Below are 22792 nucleotides of genomic sequence, written 5' to 3' on the forward strand. Positions count from 1 at the left end.
CTGTAGCCATCTCTCTCCTCCCTTCCTTTCTCCTTCCCTCCTTTCTGCTCCTCCTGTCTTCCTTCCCTTCCCACGCCTTCCCCTCTTTCTCCTTCCTTGACTTCCTCTCTGTTCCAATTTTTCTAAGTATCCTAGGCTGGCCTTGAACTCCTAATCCTCCTGCTTCTGCCTCCTGAGTGCTGGGATGACAGGGGTGTACCTGGATGAATATTCTTTTCTCGGAGTCAAAGGTCTTCATTGTCACTGGCTAGGTGATTTTGAGAATAGCCCCTGGTCCACTGTGCTGTCTGCTCACACTCATCTCTCTCCTCTTCACTGCACATAGAAACAGATACCAAGCTCCACTTTGTCTCTGAGTAGCAAGAAAACCTAGACGTGGTCTCCCAGATGGGAACAGAATCAGCATCAGCACCTCTAGCTCCTTCCTCCACATGAAGACATCGGAACATTGGTTCTCACAGCAGTGTGAGAACACACAGCCAGTAGAAACCAGCACTGAATGCCAGTCTTCCCTTACCTAGCAGTTGGGTCTTCTCTCATCATGCTGGGCAACATGGGTGGCAGCAACTCCTGAGCAGGCCCACAACCAAAAGGGGATATGTCTAGTTTCCACAGGGCACCGAGCTACAGGCTGGGATGTCCAGATTGGCAGTGTGAAGGCTAGAAAGCATGCCTCCGCTTCATACAGCAATAAGGATGTTTCTTTTTCTACAGTGGGGGAATCGTGGCTTCAGAAGGCTCCACAACGTGTCCACCTTTATAACAAGTAACCCAAGCTGACGGGAACCCAGGCTTGTCAGCCACATTGACCACATCCTTGCCATTTTCTACCTCCTAACACCCCCAGATGAGGAGCATACCTGAGAAATGCACCTGAGCCCCACTTCACAACAAAGTTTGTCCTAAGTTCCTTCTCTTTTTTCTACCCTGAGACTTGATGTCTTCATTTCATATTAAATGAGAGAATGAGGATCAGTTTCTCTCTGGGACTGATTAAAAACCATATTGTTTCAAACATGGGAACCACAGAATTTGAAGCCAGGTCTTGAATTGAAGGCCCCCACGCTTTGAGAACACAAGAGGTGGGGACATAGAGGGCACTGTATTCCACCCCAGACACTTCCTAGATCCAAGGCACACATTGGTTCATTCCAGAGAAGATTTGTGCCCTTATGCTGAGGGACAAAAGAGATGCCAGCAGGAGATAGTAATGTTGGGTGGAGAGAAAAGGCTTTCTGGGTCATTGTAAGCTCACTCTTTGGGGCTAAAGCTCTGGGCACAACACAAGAATGGTACACTGAACCCTACACTAGCAGCATCAGCGACAAAGGAGCATCACACTGGGACTCTAAGAAGCCCTTATCCTGGTCATGTGTATCTCCCAATCTTTGCCAAATGCAGCCGAGAGGATATGAGGCAAGAAGAGGCCCTGATGCCTTAGTGTAGGACCTGGCTGAGCTCTCTTTTGAATATAGCCTTCTCTCTGCTCCCAGACACTGGAAAGTAGAGACACTAAGCCAGTCTTGTGTCTCCTTATGGTCACAAGGACTGTGGGATAACAGGTTTATCAGGGCTGAAAGGCTTTCTAGGTAGGACAAACTGCTTTGCTAAGTCCACCTGACCTGGATCTATACAGGAGACAAGCAGTTGGAAGAGGCCAAGCAATAGACAAATGGCCCTCACTGATACTCTGTTCCTAGACAGGACCATGAAATGAAAGTCTCTTGCAGATGTGTACAATATACACACATGCATTGGCAAAGTGGAGAAACCCTAATTAATGAAAATTTACTTTAAACTGTGAGGTTGGAGTTTCTGCATACAGGTAGAATAAGACTTTGAGCTAGAAAATTTTAAAAATAAAAACCACATTTATTTTTATCCTAAACATGTGGACTTATTATTTATTCCTATTTGGCTCACTTGCTTTCAAAGGGTCAATTGAAGCATTTTTCAAGCACAAATTTCCAGTGTCACTAGGAAAAAGAAAAACATCGTCCTAAAAATAGAGCAAAGAGAATTAAAATAGAATTTGCAATGTCTACACCATGTGGGGGAAGGCCCAGTAGTTCCAAGTCAGTAGCTGATAGCCCCCATGCTGGGGACCTCATCCCACAAATCTCCACTAAGCATCTACCTCCCTCTAGTGTCAAATTCAGCATGGGCAAGGAGGAAAAGGCTGTCTCAGTCACAGAAGGTCCCTGCCTCCAGCACAGCAGGGGCTTAGTGAATTGAGTGGATATACAGTCGGCTGTGGTGTCTCATGCTTGTAATACAACCACTGGGTGCCCAGGGCACTGAGGCAGGAGGATTACCATGAGTTCATGCAACCTGAGCTAAAACATGGTAAGGCCCTGTCTCAAAACAAAAACCAAAAATAAACAAAAGAGGAAGAGGGGGAGGCAACAGTCATCACCATCTCCATCTCCATCTCCATCATCTCCATCTCCATCTCCATCATCATCATCTCCATCTCCATCACCATCATCACCATCATCTTTAGAGCCGCAACCACAGCAGCATGGCTCGGTGGCTCACTCCTATACATCCCAGCTGCTCAAAGACTAAGGCCTGACTGGCTAAAGAGCTCAATGCCAGCCCACACAACTCATCAAGCCTTTCTTTCAAAATCAGAAACACCGAGCCCTGGGACTGCAGTCCTGTGGTGGGGCAATTGCCTGGTATGTGCAAAACAGGGGGTGTTTCTCCAGTAGGGGCTAAGAGAAACGAGCAAAGCCCTACAGCAAGCAGCACAACATGGCACATTCGTATAACCTCGGAAGGCTGAGACAGGGGGATCCCGGGTTGTAGATGGAAGTCAGTCTGGAGCCTGTTTGACTATGTTTCAAAGAGAAAAAGGGAGGGAAGAAGGGAAGGAAGAATGAAGTGAGAGAGGAAGAGAAAAAGGAAGTAATCAGGAGAGGTGAGAAAAGGAGAAAGTGGAGGAGAAATAAGAGGAGACAAGAGAGAGGTGGGGGAAGAGAGATTGAGGGGAAGAAAAGATTAGGTAACATGCCGAAAGGCAATTTGATTCTTTTCGAATTGAGCTTGGGTATCTCTGACATGCCCACAGAATACTGAATGAAGACATGGCTGCATCTGTCTGCTATGAGGCAGGGGGATTGAGCAGGGTATAAAGGTTTCTAGCAAGCAAACCGGCTGGGGTCGGTGTGGCGTGAGAGCCACAGTTTACGAACAAAGGACATGGTGTTCTTTGGAGCAACACTTGCTTGGGTTCAGGCAGTGCTCTGGCCCTGGTTCTGGCTCCCACGGGGCCAATGCACAGGACACAGGACATGAACTGCTAAGCCCTGGGATGCAGGATAGCTTCCATGGTCTTCTCCCTAACACTCTTCAGAAAGGTCAGCACTGCAGTGCCTCCAGTGCCCCTGTCCTCCAAGGCATGGGGTGAGAGATGGGTTGGCATGCCCCTTCTGGCCTTGGCAGCAGCAGAGATGACATATCTGGCCACCATGTTGATGTGGTAACTTCGCAGCTCCACCATTGCATCCACACACTGGTTATAGGCCATCAGGCAGCTCCCAGCACCAGAGGCCAGTATGTAGTCCCTCAGTGATGGAGCCGAGTGGAGGTCTTCCAGGAAGGCCTTATGGGATGGAGGCATATAGTCTCTCATTCTGTGCAGGAAGCCTACTGAAAGAAATAGCCCAGAGCAACACCTTAGCTCCAGGCAGACACTCAAGAGCATTTGCACAAATGGCACCAGAAATACTTGGTAGGATTCTTACACAGTATAGTTGGTCTTTTTTTTTTTTTTTTTTTTTAAATAACAGCCAAATATTCAAGTGTACACTTCACTTCTGGGTGTTGGCAGGAGATTGCAGGCGAGAATAAAAAGCAAGCATCTCCCAGATAATAAACTTGAACAGGTACCTACTAGCCTGTGTGTCCAAATCCCAAACCAAACATGAATGACATAGTCTTTCTGGCTAAGAGCTACGAGGCACACTTATAAGCATGCACACAAACCCTGACACAGATTGGCAAAACGGCCTGGTGAATTGTTTGCTAGATACTTCTTGCTGGGGTGTAGGGGTAGGGTAGCCAGGGAAATGGAAGTTACTGTGTACATAGAGGAAGTGGATGTTTTAGTAAAAACCCGGAAAAGGCCAAAATACTAAAAACTCAAGTATTTACTAGAAAACTGTTACACCTTTAACTATGTTTTGGAGATTTTTGTTGTTGCTGCTGTTCTTGGTGGCATTTTGTTTTTGTTGTTGTTTGTTTGAGAGTCAATGATTAAAATCAAATGCTAAAAATCAGAAACAACCCTGGCTGTTCCAGACAACAGCTCATACAGATGAGACCGAAGAGTCAATTCTTTTTGGTTCTGATTCAAGTTAAAGTTTGGAAACATGAAATTCCTGTATTTTTGTTGTTTTTGTTGTTGTTGCTGTTGTTGTTGCTGTTGCTGCTGTTGTTGGTTGGTTGCTTGGTTGGTAGCCATTAAGGACATAGCACTATGCTGCCAGGCAAATCAATAACAATTTTTCTTTTTTTTTAAAATTTTTTACTTCTCGCTGTTGTTTTGGATTTTCAACACAGGGTTTCTCTGTGTAGACCTGGCTCTTCTGCAACTCATTCTGTAGACCAGGCTGGCCTCGAACTCTCAGAGCTCTATCTGCCTCTGCCTCCTCCCAAGTGCTGGGATTAAAGGCATGTGCCACCTGTTTGCAAAGGTTTCAGAATGATGGGCTCTCTCTTCTGGTCCATATGAACTCAGCGGGAAGCTGCGCCAGTTCATGGGAAAGGAGCTCAGGCCATCACTCGCTGCTTCAGAATGGCCTACACAAGCTCCTGCCCTTTGAATTTGACACCATCACTCTACTGTAGAAAGGGAAATCTATGGACTAAAGACCTAAGTCAACACGACACGGAACAGCCAAGATCACAGCAATATGTCTTAAGGGTTGAAATTGAATCCAAGATGAACCAGGGACACTGACTAATGTGATGGAAGAGATGGTGTGTACACATCTGTCTGGTAGTTTAACCAAGTGTAAACTTCAGGGCATTTTCATTTATATATGGTTTTATGAGTCACTAAAAATGCCGCCCCCCTACTCTTTGTAATTCTCTCCTTAAAAGCAGGGGTGAGCCAGATTGCTGCTTACCACTTTCCTCGCAATGCCGAATGCCCAAGAACTCATCAAAGGCCTGAAGTGCAGAGCTCTGGGCTGCACTTCCTCCAGAGTACCTCAGAGGCTCTGTGGCAACACCCTCATAGACCAGCCCCGCAGGCATGGCTGGGTTATCCTTCCACCTGGGCAAGAGCAAGGAAAAGAAAAGAAAAAAATGGAGAGGGAGCCAGTGAGGAAGCGGGCACGATGTACATGGTGCTTTGAGGAAAAGACAGTGAAGCTTGCCCGAGTACCCAAGGAGTTGTAAACTTGACTTCATCTTTCTACAGTGCCACATTGGAACCTTCCTCTGATCCATTTGAAAGACTTTCCAGAGAAGCAAGGGTCGGAGTCTGCATCATTGGTCTTAACTGTGATTTAAACAGCTCCATCATTTACGTGCACACATTATATCACCGCCACCAACAGAACAGTTTAGAGGCTCTGAACAAGTCCTCACTCCTTCTGCTCATCACAAACTCTATAGCCTGACACAAGTACAGATTCCCAATCACACACGGGCACACACAAACACGTAACCGTTATTGCCTGAAACACTTTGGAACGTTTATAGTGTTGAACCGGTACCTTTTCCTCTTTTAATGAGATCTGTGGCCAAGTGATTTGTCAGCAGGTATTGCTGACCAGCATGACTGACAAGAGCAGCAATATGACCAATGTCATGGGCACCAAAGCCTACAGCCAGCTGTGAGGAGAAAGCCTGGGGCTCCTGCTCACTTGTGAGCTTCCAGTACCTTCTCCTCTTCTCCTTTGCCCTGTACCTTCTTTGTCCCCCTTAGTTGGACTCTCTCTCTCTCTCTCTCTCTCTCTCTCTCTCTCTCTCTCTCTCTCTCTCTCTCTCTCTCTCTCTCTCTCTCTCTCTCACTCTCTGTCTCATATTTAGCCCCCTGCCATGACTTTTTCTAGTCTTGACCTGTTAGCTGAAGCATACTGAGGCACAGGAGACGACACTGACACCTGCAGTGCTTACACCTTACAAACACATGCAGTGAACTCACTTTCTCACCCTGACCCCTTGGCAGAAGATGGGGCAGGGCAATTTTTAACCTTCTTTCCTAAAGAAACAAAGGCTTAAGTTCCCAGACTCCCATCATTATAAGACCTGACACAAACACGCGCGCACACACACAAACACACACATACAGCATTCCAAAGTTGCAATTCCGTTTTCCTTTATCACGTGGATATCTACCATCACCATTTACCCGTTTCACTGAAGAACACACCAGCCCCTGGGTGACAGGACAAGTAGCAGGTTTATACAACTGTCTCTGCTTCTTGTCAGTCTAAGTCACTGTGTTCAGAGAAGGGACCCGTGGACTCCACATATGCAGCAACCACAGGCTCCCTCCCCTGCCTGTATCCTCGCCCTTCCCCAGACAATACTCTGAGGTTGCAAATACAACAAGGAGCCAGGTTGCCACATGTAGTGGCTGTTTGAGGTCAATTGTTCCCATGAATTTCCATAGTGACCAACTGGGGCAGTCACATTCCGAAAGGAGGTCCACACAGGAAGCAGAGGAAAGGGTACACAGGAAGAGAGGGTCACGAGGGCTGCAGGACTAGGTCTCTATTCCGGGCAGGTACAGTTGTGCTTTGGTTGTTAGCCCTGGCTTAGTGCATTTTTACCTCTCCGAGCCTTGCCTTCCTCACAGTATTAGCACAAACTGAAGTTCCTGGGGGCAGGCCATGCCTATGTTAAAGATTCTACAAAGCTGATTGATCTTGGAGAGTTGCAATGTTTGGAATGCGTTGACTTAGTAGACAACAAGCTTCTGGCACCCCGAAGCTTCTGGCACTACCATATATCATCTACATGTGGCCTATGCGCAGAGCTCGCCTTGTTTTGTTGTGACTTGCTTGCCTTAGGTCCCCATCAGTGTACTCACAAGATTCCTTGATTGCTAACTTTTTTTTTTTTTTTGTCCTTGGACTACAAAAACTCTTCCATCATTTCCACATTGGAACCTCTTATTTGAGTGACAACCTGAATCTGTGTTTCTGGGCACTAATACTTGGCCAAAAAATAAGCTAACTCTTACTCCCTTGAGTAAGAGCTGTGTTTTGCATTGCTGTTCATAGTTATCTTATTGGCCATTGTAAGAACTGATCCAATTACTATTTGCCAGGTACCTGGAGCATATTAAACATGAAGCAAATACCAGCTGGTTATTGTTCTATTGACCTTGGAAAGTAAGAACGGCTGCTGATGCCTTTGCTTTTCAGCCATGTTGTACAGGCTTTTCTGAGCCTCAGTTTCCCTAGTTTGTAGGGGAGTTGAATGGGACCTGTGAACAGCCCAAAGCATATCAGAGTTCAAGCTAGTGAGAGTGGAGAACGGCGTTTTATGCGAAAGAGATGATGCAGATGTGACTCCTGCAGGGGTATTGGACCTGGTCCACACCAGCACAGGTGCTGCCATCTGTGTAATGAGCAGCTGTGCGTGCACACATGCTCCCACTTCTCTGTGGTCCGGCTCCTCCCTCATCTTCACGGTGATTGGCATCCATTTCCATCTCAGCCTCTTCTCCTTGGGGCCACCTCTCGTGCTTTCTTTCTAACCTTGTTCTCTACCATCGTACCCAACTGGGCAGGTGTACTCATAGCCTAAAGCCCCAGACTGGTTGCCAGTTATCCCAGGACTGTGCCAGGCAGAAAGGAAGACAGCATTGCCCATGCTGTGAGGCCCCCCACAGTGATTGGCATCCTCATTCTCCTGCAATCTGACCCTCTCTTCAAGGTCACCGCAATTGCTCCCTTGGCTTGGAACAGCAATCCACATGGCTCCGGCTACCCATGCATGGCTGTTCACACATCATCTGGGACACGGTATTTCCAGATGTCTATAAACAAGACACCTGAGCCACCACACCTAGTGGTGCCCCACTAGCACCCTACATCCATCGCCCCACGCAGCCTCTTGTTGTAACACATAGTGCAGGATGTTTGCTTCGATGAGGTTTGTTTATTCACTATCTTCTCATCCAGAAATCACAAGGACCACATGGGTGATTTTCTTTGCTGCTGTTTCCAGCACTTATGATGGTGTCTGGAATGTGGTAAGCCTCACTATGGGCCATTTGATGGAGGAATGAATGAATGAATGAATGAATGGATGAATGAGTGAATGAACGAATGAGTGAATGACAAGCATTCCACAAGACAGTCAGTATGATACTCAGAAGACTGAAGCCAAGGGCTTAAAAGGGCCCCGCTAGCCTAGGGGAACCATCAGATATGATCACCAAGAATGCCACCGGGTAGTGTCCTTCCAGGACTCACTAGCGTGCCTTTGCTGAAGCCAGCCCATGCTGAAGGTGATGCAGCAAACACTAGCTCGGAGGTCAGATGATGAGGAACTTGGGTCTGCTTTTGCACTCCGTGCTCTGCAGCACCGTGAGACACAAAAACTGCTCTCCCCTAAGTATGTGAGCATCTGTGTGAGCATCTCTCACAGGCCCTCACAGGCGGAGATGCTCTTTGTAAAGGAATGGGGCCATTTTCATTTCCGGTCCCGATGATAAGGCTATTTTTAGCCTTTTTCCTGGTATATATCTAGCAATTCCAAGGAAAGGGGAAGTTGAAGTGACATTTCTATAGTTCTTGGCCTCCCTGGGAACTGTCATGGGCTGGGAACTGAAAAGAACACATCTCGTTTCCATATGAAGTTCTCCCCAACATGTGCGTTTTGAAGAAGCGAATGAGAAACTCAGACCAAACAGAAGGTGGATGCAGAGTGGGGAAACTGAGGCAAGACTACTGGAAAGTCCCTACAATCCAGATGGTTTTTGAAACTATAATGACGTTTAGAATTTGATACCACCACACAGAAAACAGTCTCAGGGCCTGAAGCAGAGGGCCAGCCTTTATGCAGATACCAGATACAAAGTGTCATATCCCGAACTTACTTTGATGAAAACAAAGTTACCTCTGGTTCCCATCATGCCTCTGACAAAAGAGGAAATAGAATGTATTCCTTTGAAAGATACTGGTCAGTAGAATTCTAAAATTAGCTCCCCAAGATTCCCATCTGAGTTCCTCGGGCACTTAATGCTATGAGCCACTTCCATCACCCTGATATATTATACAGCCGAGGCGGGAGGACTTGTCAGACACGATTAGGTCACTAATCAGGTTAGCCTTAGTGTGGGAATTTCTCTGACTCATCCAAGTAGACTGAACCCAGCCACAGAAGCCCATTTAGGAGAAATTTCCCCTGGCTGGAGGTGAAAGGAGAAGCCAGGAGAATGTATAATTCTAGAAAAATTCCAAGTGCCACTGCTATGTCAAGAGCTACAATGGGGTACAGTGGGGGTGGCGGGGCTGACATAGGAGGCCTCTAGCAGCCCAGGGAAACTCCTGTCTTGGACTTTGAAGGAAATAGAAATCTCAGTTCTAGATACACACACACACAGGCACATACATGAACATACACAGAGACGCACACATACACACTCATGCACATACCCACACACAGACATACACAAAGACACATGTGCACACACAGACTCACACACATGCCACACAGAGATACGGGAAGAGGGAGGTGTATAGCCATGAGACAGAACACGGGTCCCCAGGATCAGTGAAAAACTGTTCCTGCTACTACCTAGCACAATGCTTTAAGCTGTTTTTTTGGTTTTGTTTTGTTTTTTTTTTCCAAGACAGGGTTTCTCTGTGTAGCCTTGGCTGTCCTGGACTCACTTTGTAGACCAGGCTGGCCTTGAACTCACAGCGATCCACCCGCCTCTGCCTCCCGAGTGCTGGGATTAAAGGAGTGCGCCACCATAAGCAATCAAACTGTCTTTCTCAAGACTCTGAAGGTGAGAAAGTCTAAGATCAAGGCATTGATCTACTCAGTGAGGTGAAGGTCTGGACTCTTGTTTCTAGGTGGGTACCTGGACGCTATGACCTCAAAGGTCAAAGGGTAAAAAGGCAAAATGTGACTATTACTTTTTTTCCCCCTGTCTTTAAGTTGGGATTCTCAAAGAATCCACAGTCCCAGCCTGGGGCTGAAGACACTGGCTTTGCCCTTAAGGACCCAGCCTTGGAGCCATTTTCCTTCTGATGGTTCTTGGGTTCTGTCCTCCTAGACTGGACGCAGGTGGTGGCTTGGCCAGCTTGGGTCACTTGCTATAGTTCTTCCTTCAGGAAGCGTCTGTCTGTCTATCCTCACACAAATCTGGGGACCTGTACAGAGGTCTCAGGCAGAAAACCAACTGAACTGTACTTACCCAGACAGGAAGATCCGGATGACCGAGTAAAATATGTCTGGGTCCACATAATCTGGAAAACAAACAGATAGGAACTTTACCACAGGCAAAAAGCAATTGGCTACATGTGCCTGGACCCCGCTGCTTCCCTAGGCCTTACCCCCACCCTGATCTGATCTAGGCAGAGCCCAGAATGGAAGCAGCAAATACAGATGGAATGCTCCCTGGAGGAGGGCATGGCCCTCGCAGGGCTGTTAATCCATTCCGTATGCTGGCCTTCTCGGTTTCCTGTGTTTTGGCCTTCTGCACTTAACACCCCCCCCCCCCCCCGCCAGTCAGAGATTCAGACCATCCCTTTAAAAATATTTTAAATAGACACGGTACATGGTTGAATATGGGTGACCTGATGTGCGGGAGAATATGGAAAGATGAGAAAAGAAAAGCAGAGACCACCCCTTTTGACAGGCGAGTCCAGAAATTCTTCTATCAGCAGAGGGCTCCCCGGGGGTTGTCACAGCTGGTCAACAGAGCTGTTAGCCCTAAGCTGCATCGACTGGCCATGCCTGGAGAGGATGGATTCCACTCTGTGTGAACTGCTACCTCAGGAAGCGCGCCACCATGGCTATATTAATTCTGAAGGTCTTTGATCTGCTTTGAAAGGCTGATATAGCTACATTACTGAGGTCCTCTGCATTCTGGGAAATCAGTCTATATTTATTCTACCCAGATTAATGCTTACATTGCTTTGTGTCTGAAAGAAAAAGAAACAACTTTTGATAAAATCTAATGAACAACTCGCCCTGCTTTCAGTTTCCTTTTTCCCCATCACACACAGAGTTTAGTTCCTTATCTCTTCTCTCTGCCCATTTTGTCTGAAGCCCACAGGAGCCAGGGTGCTACAGCCTCAGTGCTTACAGACACCCTTCAGGGTGGTCACACCCTCTCTTTTCCAGTGTGCCTATGTCCCGTGTGCTGGATTGTTGTCTGGGACTTCTCTTGGATGTTGGCACGCTCGCTCTTCTCACCCAACTGTTAAGTACTATATACAGCCCTATGCAGAAGAACGGTATAATGCGTAAATAGTAAATAGTAAATTTACTATTTTACACAGCTTAACATATTAAAGGTAAAGCCAAGAGATCATTTGGATGGATACAACAGGATTTACATGAAAATGTAAAATATATTCAGTAGATATTTCTAAAGTGATTCATAAAAGAAGAATCAATACTTCCATTCAGTACTGTATTAGAGCTTCTGCCCAGAAGAAAGAAATAAAACTTGTAATAATTAGTGATCAATAGATGAAAGAAATAAGACATTCCATGATGAAATCAAATTTAAGCAATATCTATCTACAAATCCAGCTCTATAGAAGGCACTAGAAAGAAAATCCAGCCTAAAGTAGTTAACCACACCCAAGAAAATGCAAAGAAAAAATACTCTCAGACCAGCACACACACACACATATACACATACACACACGTACCTACTACTACCACCAGCACTACCACCACAATAACAACAACAACAACAACAACAAAATAACAGGAATCAAACTCTGTTCACTGATTAATCTCAACACCAATGGTCTCAATTGCCCAATAAATAGACACAAACTGACAGAATGGATGCAAAACCAGGATTCACCCTCCTGCTGCATCCAAGAAACACAACTTAACATAAAGGGTAGACATCACCTAAGGGTAAAGGGCTGGAAAAAGATATTCTAACCAAACGGTCCAAAGAAGCAAGCTGGTGTGGCCATTATAATGTCTGGTGAAATAGACTTCAAACCAAAACTAATCAGAAGGGAAGGACACTACATACTCAAAGCAAAAATCCACCAAAAGGACATCACAACTCTTAACATCTGTGCATCAAACACAACCATGTTCATAAAAGTCTATCTCAAGCTCTGGCTATGCAACTTTGGAGCATATCCCCAAAGGACACTTCATCCTACCTCAAGGACACTTGCTCAACCATGTTTATTGCTGCTCTATTCATAATATCCTGAAATTGGAAAAAAAAAAAACATGTCTCTCAACAGATAAATGGGTAAAGAAAATGTGGTGCATTTGTAAAATCAAACATTACTCAGCCATTAAAAAAATGAAACCCATGACATTTGTAGGTAAATGGATGGAATTAGGTGGGAAATCATCGTGAGTGAGGTAACCCAGACCCAGAAAGATAAATATGGTATGTATTCACTTATATGTGGATATTAACTGTTAAGGAATTGGTAACAAAGCTATGAGGAGAACTACAGAAGTTAGGTATAGAGTAAAGGATTGTGGGAGTGAGGGGGGCAGACAGATATCCTTAGAAAAGGAAAACAGATGGATGGGGAAATGGAACTAGAACTGGGGAATCAAGTGGGGAGGGGAAGAGAATACAGGAAGAGACAGCTAAAATTAGGGCTCATTCGAGAGGAATATGGAAGCCCAATATGGTAAAAGCTTCCTAAAATATAAACATATATGAAAGCGATCTAACTGAAATCACCAAATAATGAGGGGGACAGAGCCCCAAGTGGACATCTCTTGTCACCAAATAAAACTTCTAGTATTGAAATTGGGTGACATCTAATTGAGTTGCTGACCAAAGGGGTCCCATGGAAACCCCCACCCCAAACAGTCTAAACTGTTGCCAAGACTACAGGTTGCTATTCACAAACGTAACAAGTCCCCATGGCTGAAGACAACACCAACCCAACTCAGTGGACATGGAGAAGCTGAGCTGGTGACTACATGGGGCCTTCACTCCTCTATGCTAGCGTCTGTGGCACAGGGCGGTACTCACCATCAGCTACAATGCCTTTGATCTACGGTGGTGTCCTGGCTGCAAGATGTGCTAGTGCTAGGGCAATTGTGGCTCAAAGCTTGTGGGAATAACTGATATATATCTGATTTGGCTGTAGGCTCACTTCATAAAATGGAATCCATATCTGGCATTGCTTGGGTGACCAACACCCTGAAACTAGATAGACCAGGGACCTAGGGGGAAACCAACTAATACTGATCTTAAAAAAAAGAAGAAAAAAGAAAAAACACCCTCACAAAGAGCAACAAAATGATTCTTAGTGATGTTCTGCTATCCTTGCTCAGCCATCATCAGAGAAGCTTCCTCCTGCAGCAAACAGAAAACCAATACAGAGACCCACAGTCAGACATTACGCAGAGAGTGAGAGACCTTGGACCACTCAGCCCTAAATGGATTTTGATCATCTCTAAATGTCTCCATCAAATCCCCTCCCCTCGGGGCTCAGGAAACCATGTGGAAGAGAGAGCAAATATGACTTAAGACGCAGAGGAGAGGAAGGACATGAGAAAACAAGGTCCTTTCAGTCAACAGCATCAATGCGCATATGAACTCACAGAAGCTGAGGCAGCATGCACAGGGGCTACACGGGTCTGCAAGCAGATGGGGTCCCAGTGCTGAAAGAAGTGGACACATGGCCCCGTCCTTAACCCAGATGTGAGCTCTGGTTGATAACTACTTGAAAATGGAAACGTAGTTTTCTCTAAGGGAGTCTCACTGGGGAAACAACTACTCTTAAGCGTAGGCTGCATGCCTAGCAGTAGATGGACGACAACAGAAAGCATCTTTGGTAGGTCATTGGCTCATAATAATACATCAGAGACACACACCTCCTTCTTAATTTTCTCTTATTTTTAATTTTATATGTATAGTGCCTTGGTTAGGAGTTCTATCGCTTAATAACACGTCGTGACCAAAGCAACTTGGGTCACAAAACATGTATTCAGCTTGTGCTCCCATATCACAGTTCTTAATCCAAGGACGTCAGGGCCAGGACCACAAAGAGAGCCGGAACCTGGAGGCAGGAGCTGACGCCATGGCCGGAAGCTGCTCACGGGCTTGCTCCACATGGCTTGTTCAGCCTGATTTCTTATGGAACCCAAAACGACCAGCCCAGGGATGGCTCCATCAACAATGGGCTGGGACCTCCCCCACCAACCACTATTTAAGAGAAAATGCCCTGTAGGTTTCTATACAGCCCATCTTATTGGAGCATTTTCTTAATTGAGGCTCCCTCCTTTCAAACGATGTCTTGTGCTGTTTAAAAACTAATCAGGGGCTTTCCTTCCCATAATCCCTCACGCCCGCCCTCTCCGGCTTGGTCCTGGCAGAATGGCTCCCGCAAAGAAGGGTGGCAAGAAGAAAAAAAGAGCCATTCTGCCATCAACGAGGTGATGATCCGAGAATACACCGTCAACATTCATAAGTGCATCCGTGGTGGGCTTCAAGAAGCGTGCTCCTCAGGCACTCAGAGAAGTTCGGAAACGTGCCATGAAGGGAGCTGGGGACTCCAGATGTGCGCTTAGACGCCAGGCTCAATAAAGCTGTCTGGGCCGGGGGAATAAAGAATGTTCCATATCGCATCCGAGTACATTTGTCCAGAAAATGTAACGAAGATGAGGGTTCACCACACAAGCACTACACATTGGTAACTTACGTGCCTGTAACCACCCACATCCAAAAATCTACAGACGGTCAGTGTGCGTGAGAACTAACCTGCTGAGTGTTAAATAAAGTTGCAGAGCTGAAAAAAGTAAACAAACAAAACAAAACAAAAATTAGCCAGCACACACATGCATGCGCGCACGCGCACACACATGCTTTTTTTTCTTTTGTCTTTCTACCGTGCAGGTTTTTGTGTATATATACCACGGTTTCCAATTTAGCTTTTTATGGTATTCCTGCGTGTGTGGATGTGTGTGTGCCCCTATGTCTGTCTGCGTTTTTGTCTTTTCTCAGCCTCCTTTCCATCTGTTTGTTTGTCTTGCCCAACTCCAATATGATAGCTTTTGTTTTATCTTCTTTTATTTTCTTATTATCCCTTAGAAGCCTGTTTGTTTTCTAATGCAACACAGAGAGGGAATGGGTCTGGATGGGAGGGAAGGGGGAGAAGAACTGAGAGGAGAAAAGAGAGGAAAAACTGTAATCAGGAATTAGGGATGAAGCTCAGCATGCTTCTTAGCAACAAAATGCCCACATAGAAAACCAGGTAACTGGGCCTGGAGAGATGGCTGAGAGGTTAAGAGCACTGGCTGCTCTTTCAGAGATCCTGAGTACAATTCCCAGCAGCCACATGGTGGCCCATATCCATTTATGATGAGATCTGGTGCCCTCTTCTGGCCTGCAGGTGTACATGCAGTCAGAATGCTGCACACCTAATAAATAAATCTAAAAACAACAACAACAAAACAGATAACCTGGAGGTTACTGCTACCATCAGCAACAGCGTTTACCAAAGCGCTAGATTCCAAGTGAATGTTTCAATGCAGGCTTCATTCTACAAGTTAGAAACAGACCGGGGAACGGGGGTAGGGGGGGTGATTAAGAAGATATGTTTGCTAAACACAAAAATTGCAAATAATAAAGTGGAATAGTAAGCATAATTAAAGCAGAATACAGGCATCTGCCTTACCTTGAAGAAACTCACGTAAACCTGCGTGTGTAAACACAGCCTTATACGCTGCATTCACATACAAGGAAACTGCCTATCCAATGAAGATTTGTAGTGAGAGAGGAGTCCCTGCGTCAGGCCTCAAGCATGTGACCAATGAGAACTACCCACACCACTGAGGAACGATTTAGAAAGGGCCTTGGGAAATGTTGGCTAATATCTTATGCTGCTTCTTGTCTCTCTGCCTGCTTTCCTTCCATGACATAACTTGGATATAATATCATAATCCATAGTTGATGCAGCTTGATTTAAGTCCCCAATGGAGGGCTGGTTTGCTTGTGTTTGTTTTTATGGTACCTGCTAAGATGATGCTACGGTGCATATGAGAGACAAGGGGCAAACTCCTGAAGGAGAACAGCAGGGAGGGGAATGTTCCAGAGAAAATGAAGAAGAATCTGAAGGCACATGGAACAGGGAAAGACAAGCTCAAAGGGAAGTAGAGCAGAGGCCCCTGGAAAAGGCCTGTCCCTTAAAAAAAAAAAAAAAAAAAAAAAAAAAAAAATCTAAGGAGAGACTGTGTCAAGGAGGGAAATTGAATTCATTTCCTATCTCATAGTATATGCAGGTACTACTACTACTACTAATAATAATAATAATAATAATAATAATAATAGATTAATTAAGAACTTAAGTACAAAAGATAACAACTTTAGAGGAAACTACTGGGGACTATATTTCTAACCTGCTCTTACTGAATAACTTCTTATGTAAGAGCTCATGAATGGTCCTGTAACTGTATTTCAATTAAGAGCTTTTGCTTGCTAAAAGCATTAAACAGACCTTATTTATAGCACAGGTAGTTAGCAATCATGCTACCATATGGAAAGTGTCCAGGTGCCTCCTGTGGCTTGAGGCCACCAGCAGAGGGACAGGCCAATGCCTGCCTGCTAAGGACTCAAAGAAGAAAAGGGCTTCAGCCTTACTCGACTGTAAAACTTCACTTGTGCTGCTGTGTGCACCGTGAGTCAGAGCAGGTGACACAGGTGAGGGACACGGTTTGGAAGGATGCTACTGAGGTCCAGGTAAGAGACGTGATGGTGACGATGCCAATCAAAAGAACAGTAATGGAGAAAGCAACTTCAGTAAAGTGTGGTGATGGGTTGCTCTTGCTTCTGAGCACTGAAAGGTAACCCAAGGCTGAAGTGAAAAACAAACAAAACATCAGAAAGTAGTCAAAGAGCCACAAAGGAGGCAGGAAGGCAGGAAAATGGAAAGCCAAGCAGAAGAACAGTTTCATTGGGAACGCACCTGCTAATCCTGACACATTGTGACTGACACCACCAGAGGAAAGTCTTAAGTTCAGCTTAGGGGTAAATGTTGCCCCATGGCCCTCTGACATTAACTTGAAATCTGCCATTGAAACAGCACCACCCCGCATCCAGCTTGCCACAGGGAACAAAACGGAAGTGACTTTGATACAGAAGAAAGCAAGATTAAACTAATCTGTCCCTGAGAAGGAGGTTGTATGATGCCAACACTCAGCCCAAATGTTTGACTGGTCCTTGGACCTCAATTTCCAAAGCGACCCAAGGTGGTGTAGTGTGTCTCTGGGAACAAGGAAGAACGGATATAAACGTTCACGTCTTCCTTCTTAAAGGCTGGCTTATACGTGACCTTTTATGAACACTCAGTATTGCATGGTTTAAGAAAAGTCAAACATGCAAGACAGTGTGAAAACCTTAAGAATCCGTGGAAAAACAAGTAAGAATCAAGAAAGAGCAAAGAAGTGGATACAAGCTCCCAAGGGGATAGAACAGGGCTATATCTTGGGCCTCAAACACAGGAGCCAGAAGACCCTGTACCCATGTGCTCAGTGCCTGAAAGGATTTGGTTGCTAGGAAAAAAACAAAAACAAAAAAAACAAAAAAAACACTGTTTAGTCTTGCCTGCCACCCTCTAATCTATCAGCAGACCTGTCTTAAGGGAATCTCAAAGGGCTCCTCTGGTTAGCTTCACCTGACACCTTGGCATAGCCCTGAGTTATCCGAGAGTCTCAGCTGGGGGATTTTCTCCATCAGGTTGGCCGTGGGCCCATGGGAGTGGGCATTCTCTTGACTGCTAACTGATGTGAGGGGCATTTCATCCATGGACAGGCGGGCCTGGGCTATAGAAGGTAGCTGACAGAGAACCTGAGAACAAGGCAGTAAGTAAACTGCAGCTTTCATAGTTCTGCTCTGACTTCCCTTGATACGGCCTGTGACCCGGAAGTATTAGCAAAATTAAACCCTTTCCTCCCCAAGTTACTTTTTTTTTTAAATTTTTTAAATTTATTCAGATTACATGCCCTCACTTGTATCTTCCCACCCCACCCCCACCCCACCCCCACTGCCCTTCCTCTTTTGCCCTATTCCCCTCCCCCAGACCTCTGGCAACCTCTCCCCTCCCCCCCATTTAATCACTTCCCCTTGGTAGGAGGAAGGGGAAGCAGGCTATCAGGATGAGACCTGATAGGTGTGGTCACATGGTGGGGGAGGAGGTCTAGGGGATGGAAATAGGGTAAAGGGGCATGGCGGGGCGGGGCGAGGGTGGGGCAAGAGACAGGAAGATACAAGTGAGGGGCTGTAATCTGAATAAATTATAAAAATGTTTTAAAAGTCAAGAAATAGATAAAACTGGACTTTAGAGAGCAGCTTAAGTAGTTTGGATAAAATGTAGATCACTTAAGTAATGTAAGAGTGAAGGCTGCCTCTGGAAACACAGACATGATCTTTATTAGATTTAAACTAACAGAGAATTTCTATGTTATAATTTCCCAAATAGGTTTAGGGAAAAATAAAAAAGACCCCACTCCACCCCCTCCTCAGCGGACACCCATCAGTCAGCACTTTATCAGACAGGAACATTTGATTGCTCGTTCCCACTAAAAGAAAAGTCTACCTAGGTGTGTGCATGCCGGTGTGCAGGTGTGCGTGTGCATAATGTATGGAGGCCAGAGGTCAGTTTCTCCCGCAACCTCTTTTGAGACATTGAGCTTCCAGCTCAGGGCTTCTACTCTGCTGGCTGCCATGAGCCCCAGGGGTCCTCCTGTTTCCCCTCCCCAGCACTAGGGTCACAGAGGGGAACCACCCTCCCAGCTGTTTCCTTGGATACAGGGAGGTAGAGACTCAAACCCTCATGATACACAGTCACAGCCAGCGCTTTACATCTGAGCAGCTCACCAGCCCCTAAAATGAATTATTAAGGCTGGAGCCAGACTTTCTGTTGACTCCAAAGGAAGGAAAGGAAACAAATAAATTACTTTCTGGAGAGAAACAACACACCTTGATCTTTCTAAGGGGAATTGACTCTCGGGGGCATGACCTGTTAACGAGCTGCAGAGTGGTCCTTGAAATGATTTAAACACTTGAAACCCTGGAAATATTTTGGCTGTCCAAAGTATCCCCAAACTCCCATTTAGGCAGGCCACATAGACAAGGCCTCCCTCCAAAAAACGGAGGCGAGTAAGACAGGTCGAGATGGTTGTGGCTGGCGTGTTTAGTACTGTGATGGCCTTATGGAGCTTGATTATGAAAACAGCTGTCTGCTTTTTGTGTTTTTAGCTGTTGTGAGCACTATGTACAACAACTCTGTTAAGCTGGGCGGAGGCCTGGGGACTTGGCTCGCAGTGCAGTGGGCCTTTGACATCCATAAAAGGCATTTTTACGGAGCTGACATGCCTAGGAAGGAAGTACGTATGAAGGGAAAGAGCAACCCCAGAATGCTTGCTGACAGTGGGCTCTGAAAACAGCAATTGATTGTCTGGTAAAGTCTATCCTATCCGGGGACTGAGCGCAGAGGGAATTCACCCAGCTAAACTCTCTGTATCACTCACAAAAAGTAGCAGCTACGGATGAGACCCTGTCAGGAAGAGGATGTGCATGATTTCTTGCCTGTGCCTTGCAGCATTTGATTTTTTTTTTTTTTAAATATCATCTCTCTTTTATGATTACTATTGTAGCCCAGTGCGCCATTCCCATCTCAGTGACACTGCTCTGCTGGCAAGGTACCTACACAGGGCAAGGGGGTGGTGGCCTGCTCCTGCTCCAGGGTGCTACAATGGGTTCAGTGTGGAAAAAGCATCCACCGGAAGGCCCATTTGCTCCTTAGCTGTGTGTCAGCCTCTGTGTGTGACTTGCCACTGTCACTCCACCTAGTGGTGTCAGAAGCCTTGTGTTACACACCAGATGTCTCAGCCCTCAAGATGAAGACTCACGAGTCATTTCTGGGCTTAACTGTTCTCACTACTGCTCTATTTTGGTCGCAGGAAAGTCAGAGGCAGGGCCGCGTTCTCCAGGCTGAGATAGGAAGAGCACCTGCCCACACCGAGGGGCTCATGGGATGGTGAGAAATGTGCTGCTGCCATTTCTGAAAAGTGTGGACACATGTCCCTTTCCTTCCCCGTGTATATGGATATGACTAATCATAAAACCTTGAAAATCCCATTGTGTGGAGAAATTTGTCTTAGGATCAAATGGGGGCAGAAGGGGTGCATCTGGGAGCTCCCGGGATCCTCAGACATCCTTCAGAGGATCATGAGGGTCTTTCTGGACTTTCTACCTAGGATCCGGAAATGCTAAAGAGCAATGACCCCACAGTGTCTTGGCAGAGCTACAATGGATCTCTCCATCTGACGCCTCAGTGAGAGCTTTAGGGTTAAATCTGAGGAAATGGCAAGTGGACAGGAAATGTGTGATCCTGTGATCTCAGGGGACAGCACGGAGCCTGGGGTGACCACGTTTATTACATGTAAGGTGACAACATCACACTTTGTCTCCCTCTGTGCCCCCTTGGCTATTACTGCCCTGAATCTTCCTTTCATGAAGCCAAGACTCCAGGAAGAGGGTGCTTGCCTCTGTTTCTCACACTGAAGGGGCCACACTTCTCCCTCGAGCCTGCCTTAAGCTCTCAGTGAGCACAGTGGGTAGAGTTCTGTGCTCCTAAGCCATTTTACCAGAAACTTCAGAACAAGAGTTGGCCCATCGGGAAAGAATGCACCAGTTCTTCCTCCTGACTGAATTGGCCAAAGAAGTCTAAGGCCAGGCCCAGGTGTCTCAGAACCCACAGAGAGGAAAAACAAATGACACCCCCACAGGACAGGCATGTCCCCCAGCAAGCCTAACCAAGGAGGCTGAAATACAAAAAAAAAACAGCATTCCCCTTAGGACTCATCCAATCTTCCAGGCTTCAGAGCTGGACTCTGAAAAAGGGAAGCCACCCCAAACACACGAGAACATAAAGGACAATTCTGCAAAAATATTTCTGCCAGCTGAGAAACCATTCTCTGACAGGGAATGGGGGCAGCAGGGGAAGAGGTTACATCAAACAAAGGTAGAACTCCAGCACCATCTTGTGGAGAGATGAACCACCATCATCCACATAGGGCCCACCTAGGTCCAGGCTACTTATAGGCACTATCTCGGCATCTTACCATGCATTTGGGCCAAGGCTCTGGTGATGTCCTGGATGGAGCGTTTCAGATGCTGCAGGACCTGGAGCAGGGTGTCCTGGCTGTGCTGCAGAATGGCCTCCACTCCCTGAACCAGGGCCTAGGGATGAGATTCACTTTCTCTGTTCACTGCTTTCCCTTAAAGGAGGCCAATCCTTGGGGAGCAGCCCGGAGTTTGGCAATAATTGTGCCAGGACTGGACACCCTACTACACAGCAGGCATTTAATGAAGCTTTGTTGTCAATCATTTTATACCTTGCCCTGTTATAATCTATGGGATCTGAAGGAAAAGATGAGTTTTGAAGCACCCAGGGTTAGGTCATCTGCATGACTTCAATGATGTCCACTATCTGGACATCTTTTCTGTCTTTGCAGAGCTGATGTCTTGAAATAAATATACCCTCCCCCCCGCTTAGGTCTTAGTTCAGCTGCCATTTCTGTGGAGAAACTCCATCAAGCATGGATTTGCTTTATCATCTCTTTTCATAAAATGACCTTTGTTTTTTTTTTTTTTTCCTTCTAACTTATGTGACTCTAGCGTCTCCAGGGACACGAACTGTGGCAGCTAGCACAGTGGGTGCCCGTTGCACCCTGCACATCATGGCCATGTATGGATGGAGAAATCGGTTCACTCCAGACTAAAAAGGGTACTGACACCACAGGCTAGAACTGAGACCTATTGCATCATATGCAACCCAAGTAGAAAAAGGGCTGTCTGTCCATAAGGAGAAAACCACCCTATGGCGAGAACGGGGTAAGTTTTAGACCAAAGAGGACATGCCGTGAGGTAAGAAAATACCTTAATGCCAGGTGCTGCAGCCTTCTCCACCAAAACCGTCACCAGTACAAAGCCCTGCAGGCTCTCTCCCCCGGGAAAAGCGATGATGGTCTTCAGGTTACTGGGGAAAGAGGCCACCAGGAAGGAAGGAAGGAAGCCAGGCCAATTCAAGTCAAGTTCCCTTGACCTCAGTGCTTACCGCCGCCGTGATCCCCAACCTCAGCCCCAGTGACAGTCACGGCTACCACGCTGAACAGTTCTTAGCAACGGGTATCTGGCCTTTCAGGATCACATCATTTTTGTCCAAAGCTAAGGGGGTTTGGGGCTGGAGTGATCAAAGTGGGTTCCATGCTCCCGTTAGCTGAAACTCGGGCCCAGGGACACGAGGCAGCCTGTCTAGAGGCATATGGCTGGTTGTTCACAGCCACGCTAGGCATGGCTTCAGAACTCAGCCCAGCCCTCCTCCCCTCCCTATTTTTAAGGCAGAGTCTCACTATTTATTGTGTATTTTCCTCCAGCTCACACTCTTCTGGGCCCCACCTGCCAAGTGTGAGGATTATGGGTATGTACCTCTGTGCCTGCCTGGAGTTCCAAACCTAGGAGGAAATGCTGCCACAGAGCAGGGAGACTGTCCAGAGGGGTCATTCACATAGCCAAACACAAGGCGGAACTTCGGGAACCCACAGAAGAGGGAGAGGGAGGAGTGTAGGAGCCAGA

General features: G+C 46.4%; 1 protein-coding gene across 1 annotated transcript in view; it reads right to left on the reverse strand.

Annotated features, from left to right (window-relative positions):
- Window positions 1-3141: 3141 nt before the first annotated feature.
- The window catches only part of LOC127210319 (indoleamine 2,3-dioxygenase 1-like), a 49919-nt gene continuing 30268 nt past the window's right edge, over window positions 3142-22792 (reverse strand). The window contains exons 10-11 of the mRNA XM_051170033.1: window positions 4584-4592; window positions 3142-3654 (exon numbers count right to left, since the gene is read on the reverse strand). Of these exons, the coding sequence (XP_051025990.1) occupies window positions 3305-3654; window positions 4584-4592 (359 nt within the window). The 3' untranslated portion in view covers window positions 3142-3304. The remainder of the gene's footprint in view (window positions 3655-4583; window positions 4593-22792) is intronic.

This window comes from Acomys russatus, chromosome 27 (genome assembly GCF_903995435.1).
Source record: "Acomys russatus chromosome 27, mAcoRus1.1, whole genome shotgun sequence".
Classification (NCBI taxonomy): domain Eukaryota; kingdom Metazoa; phylum Chordata; class Mammalia; order Rodentia; family Muridae; genus Acomys; species Acomys russatus.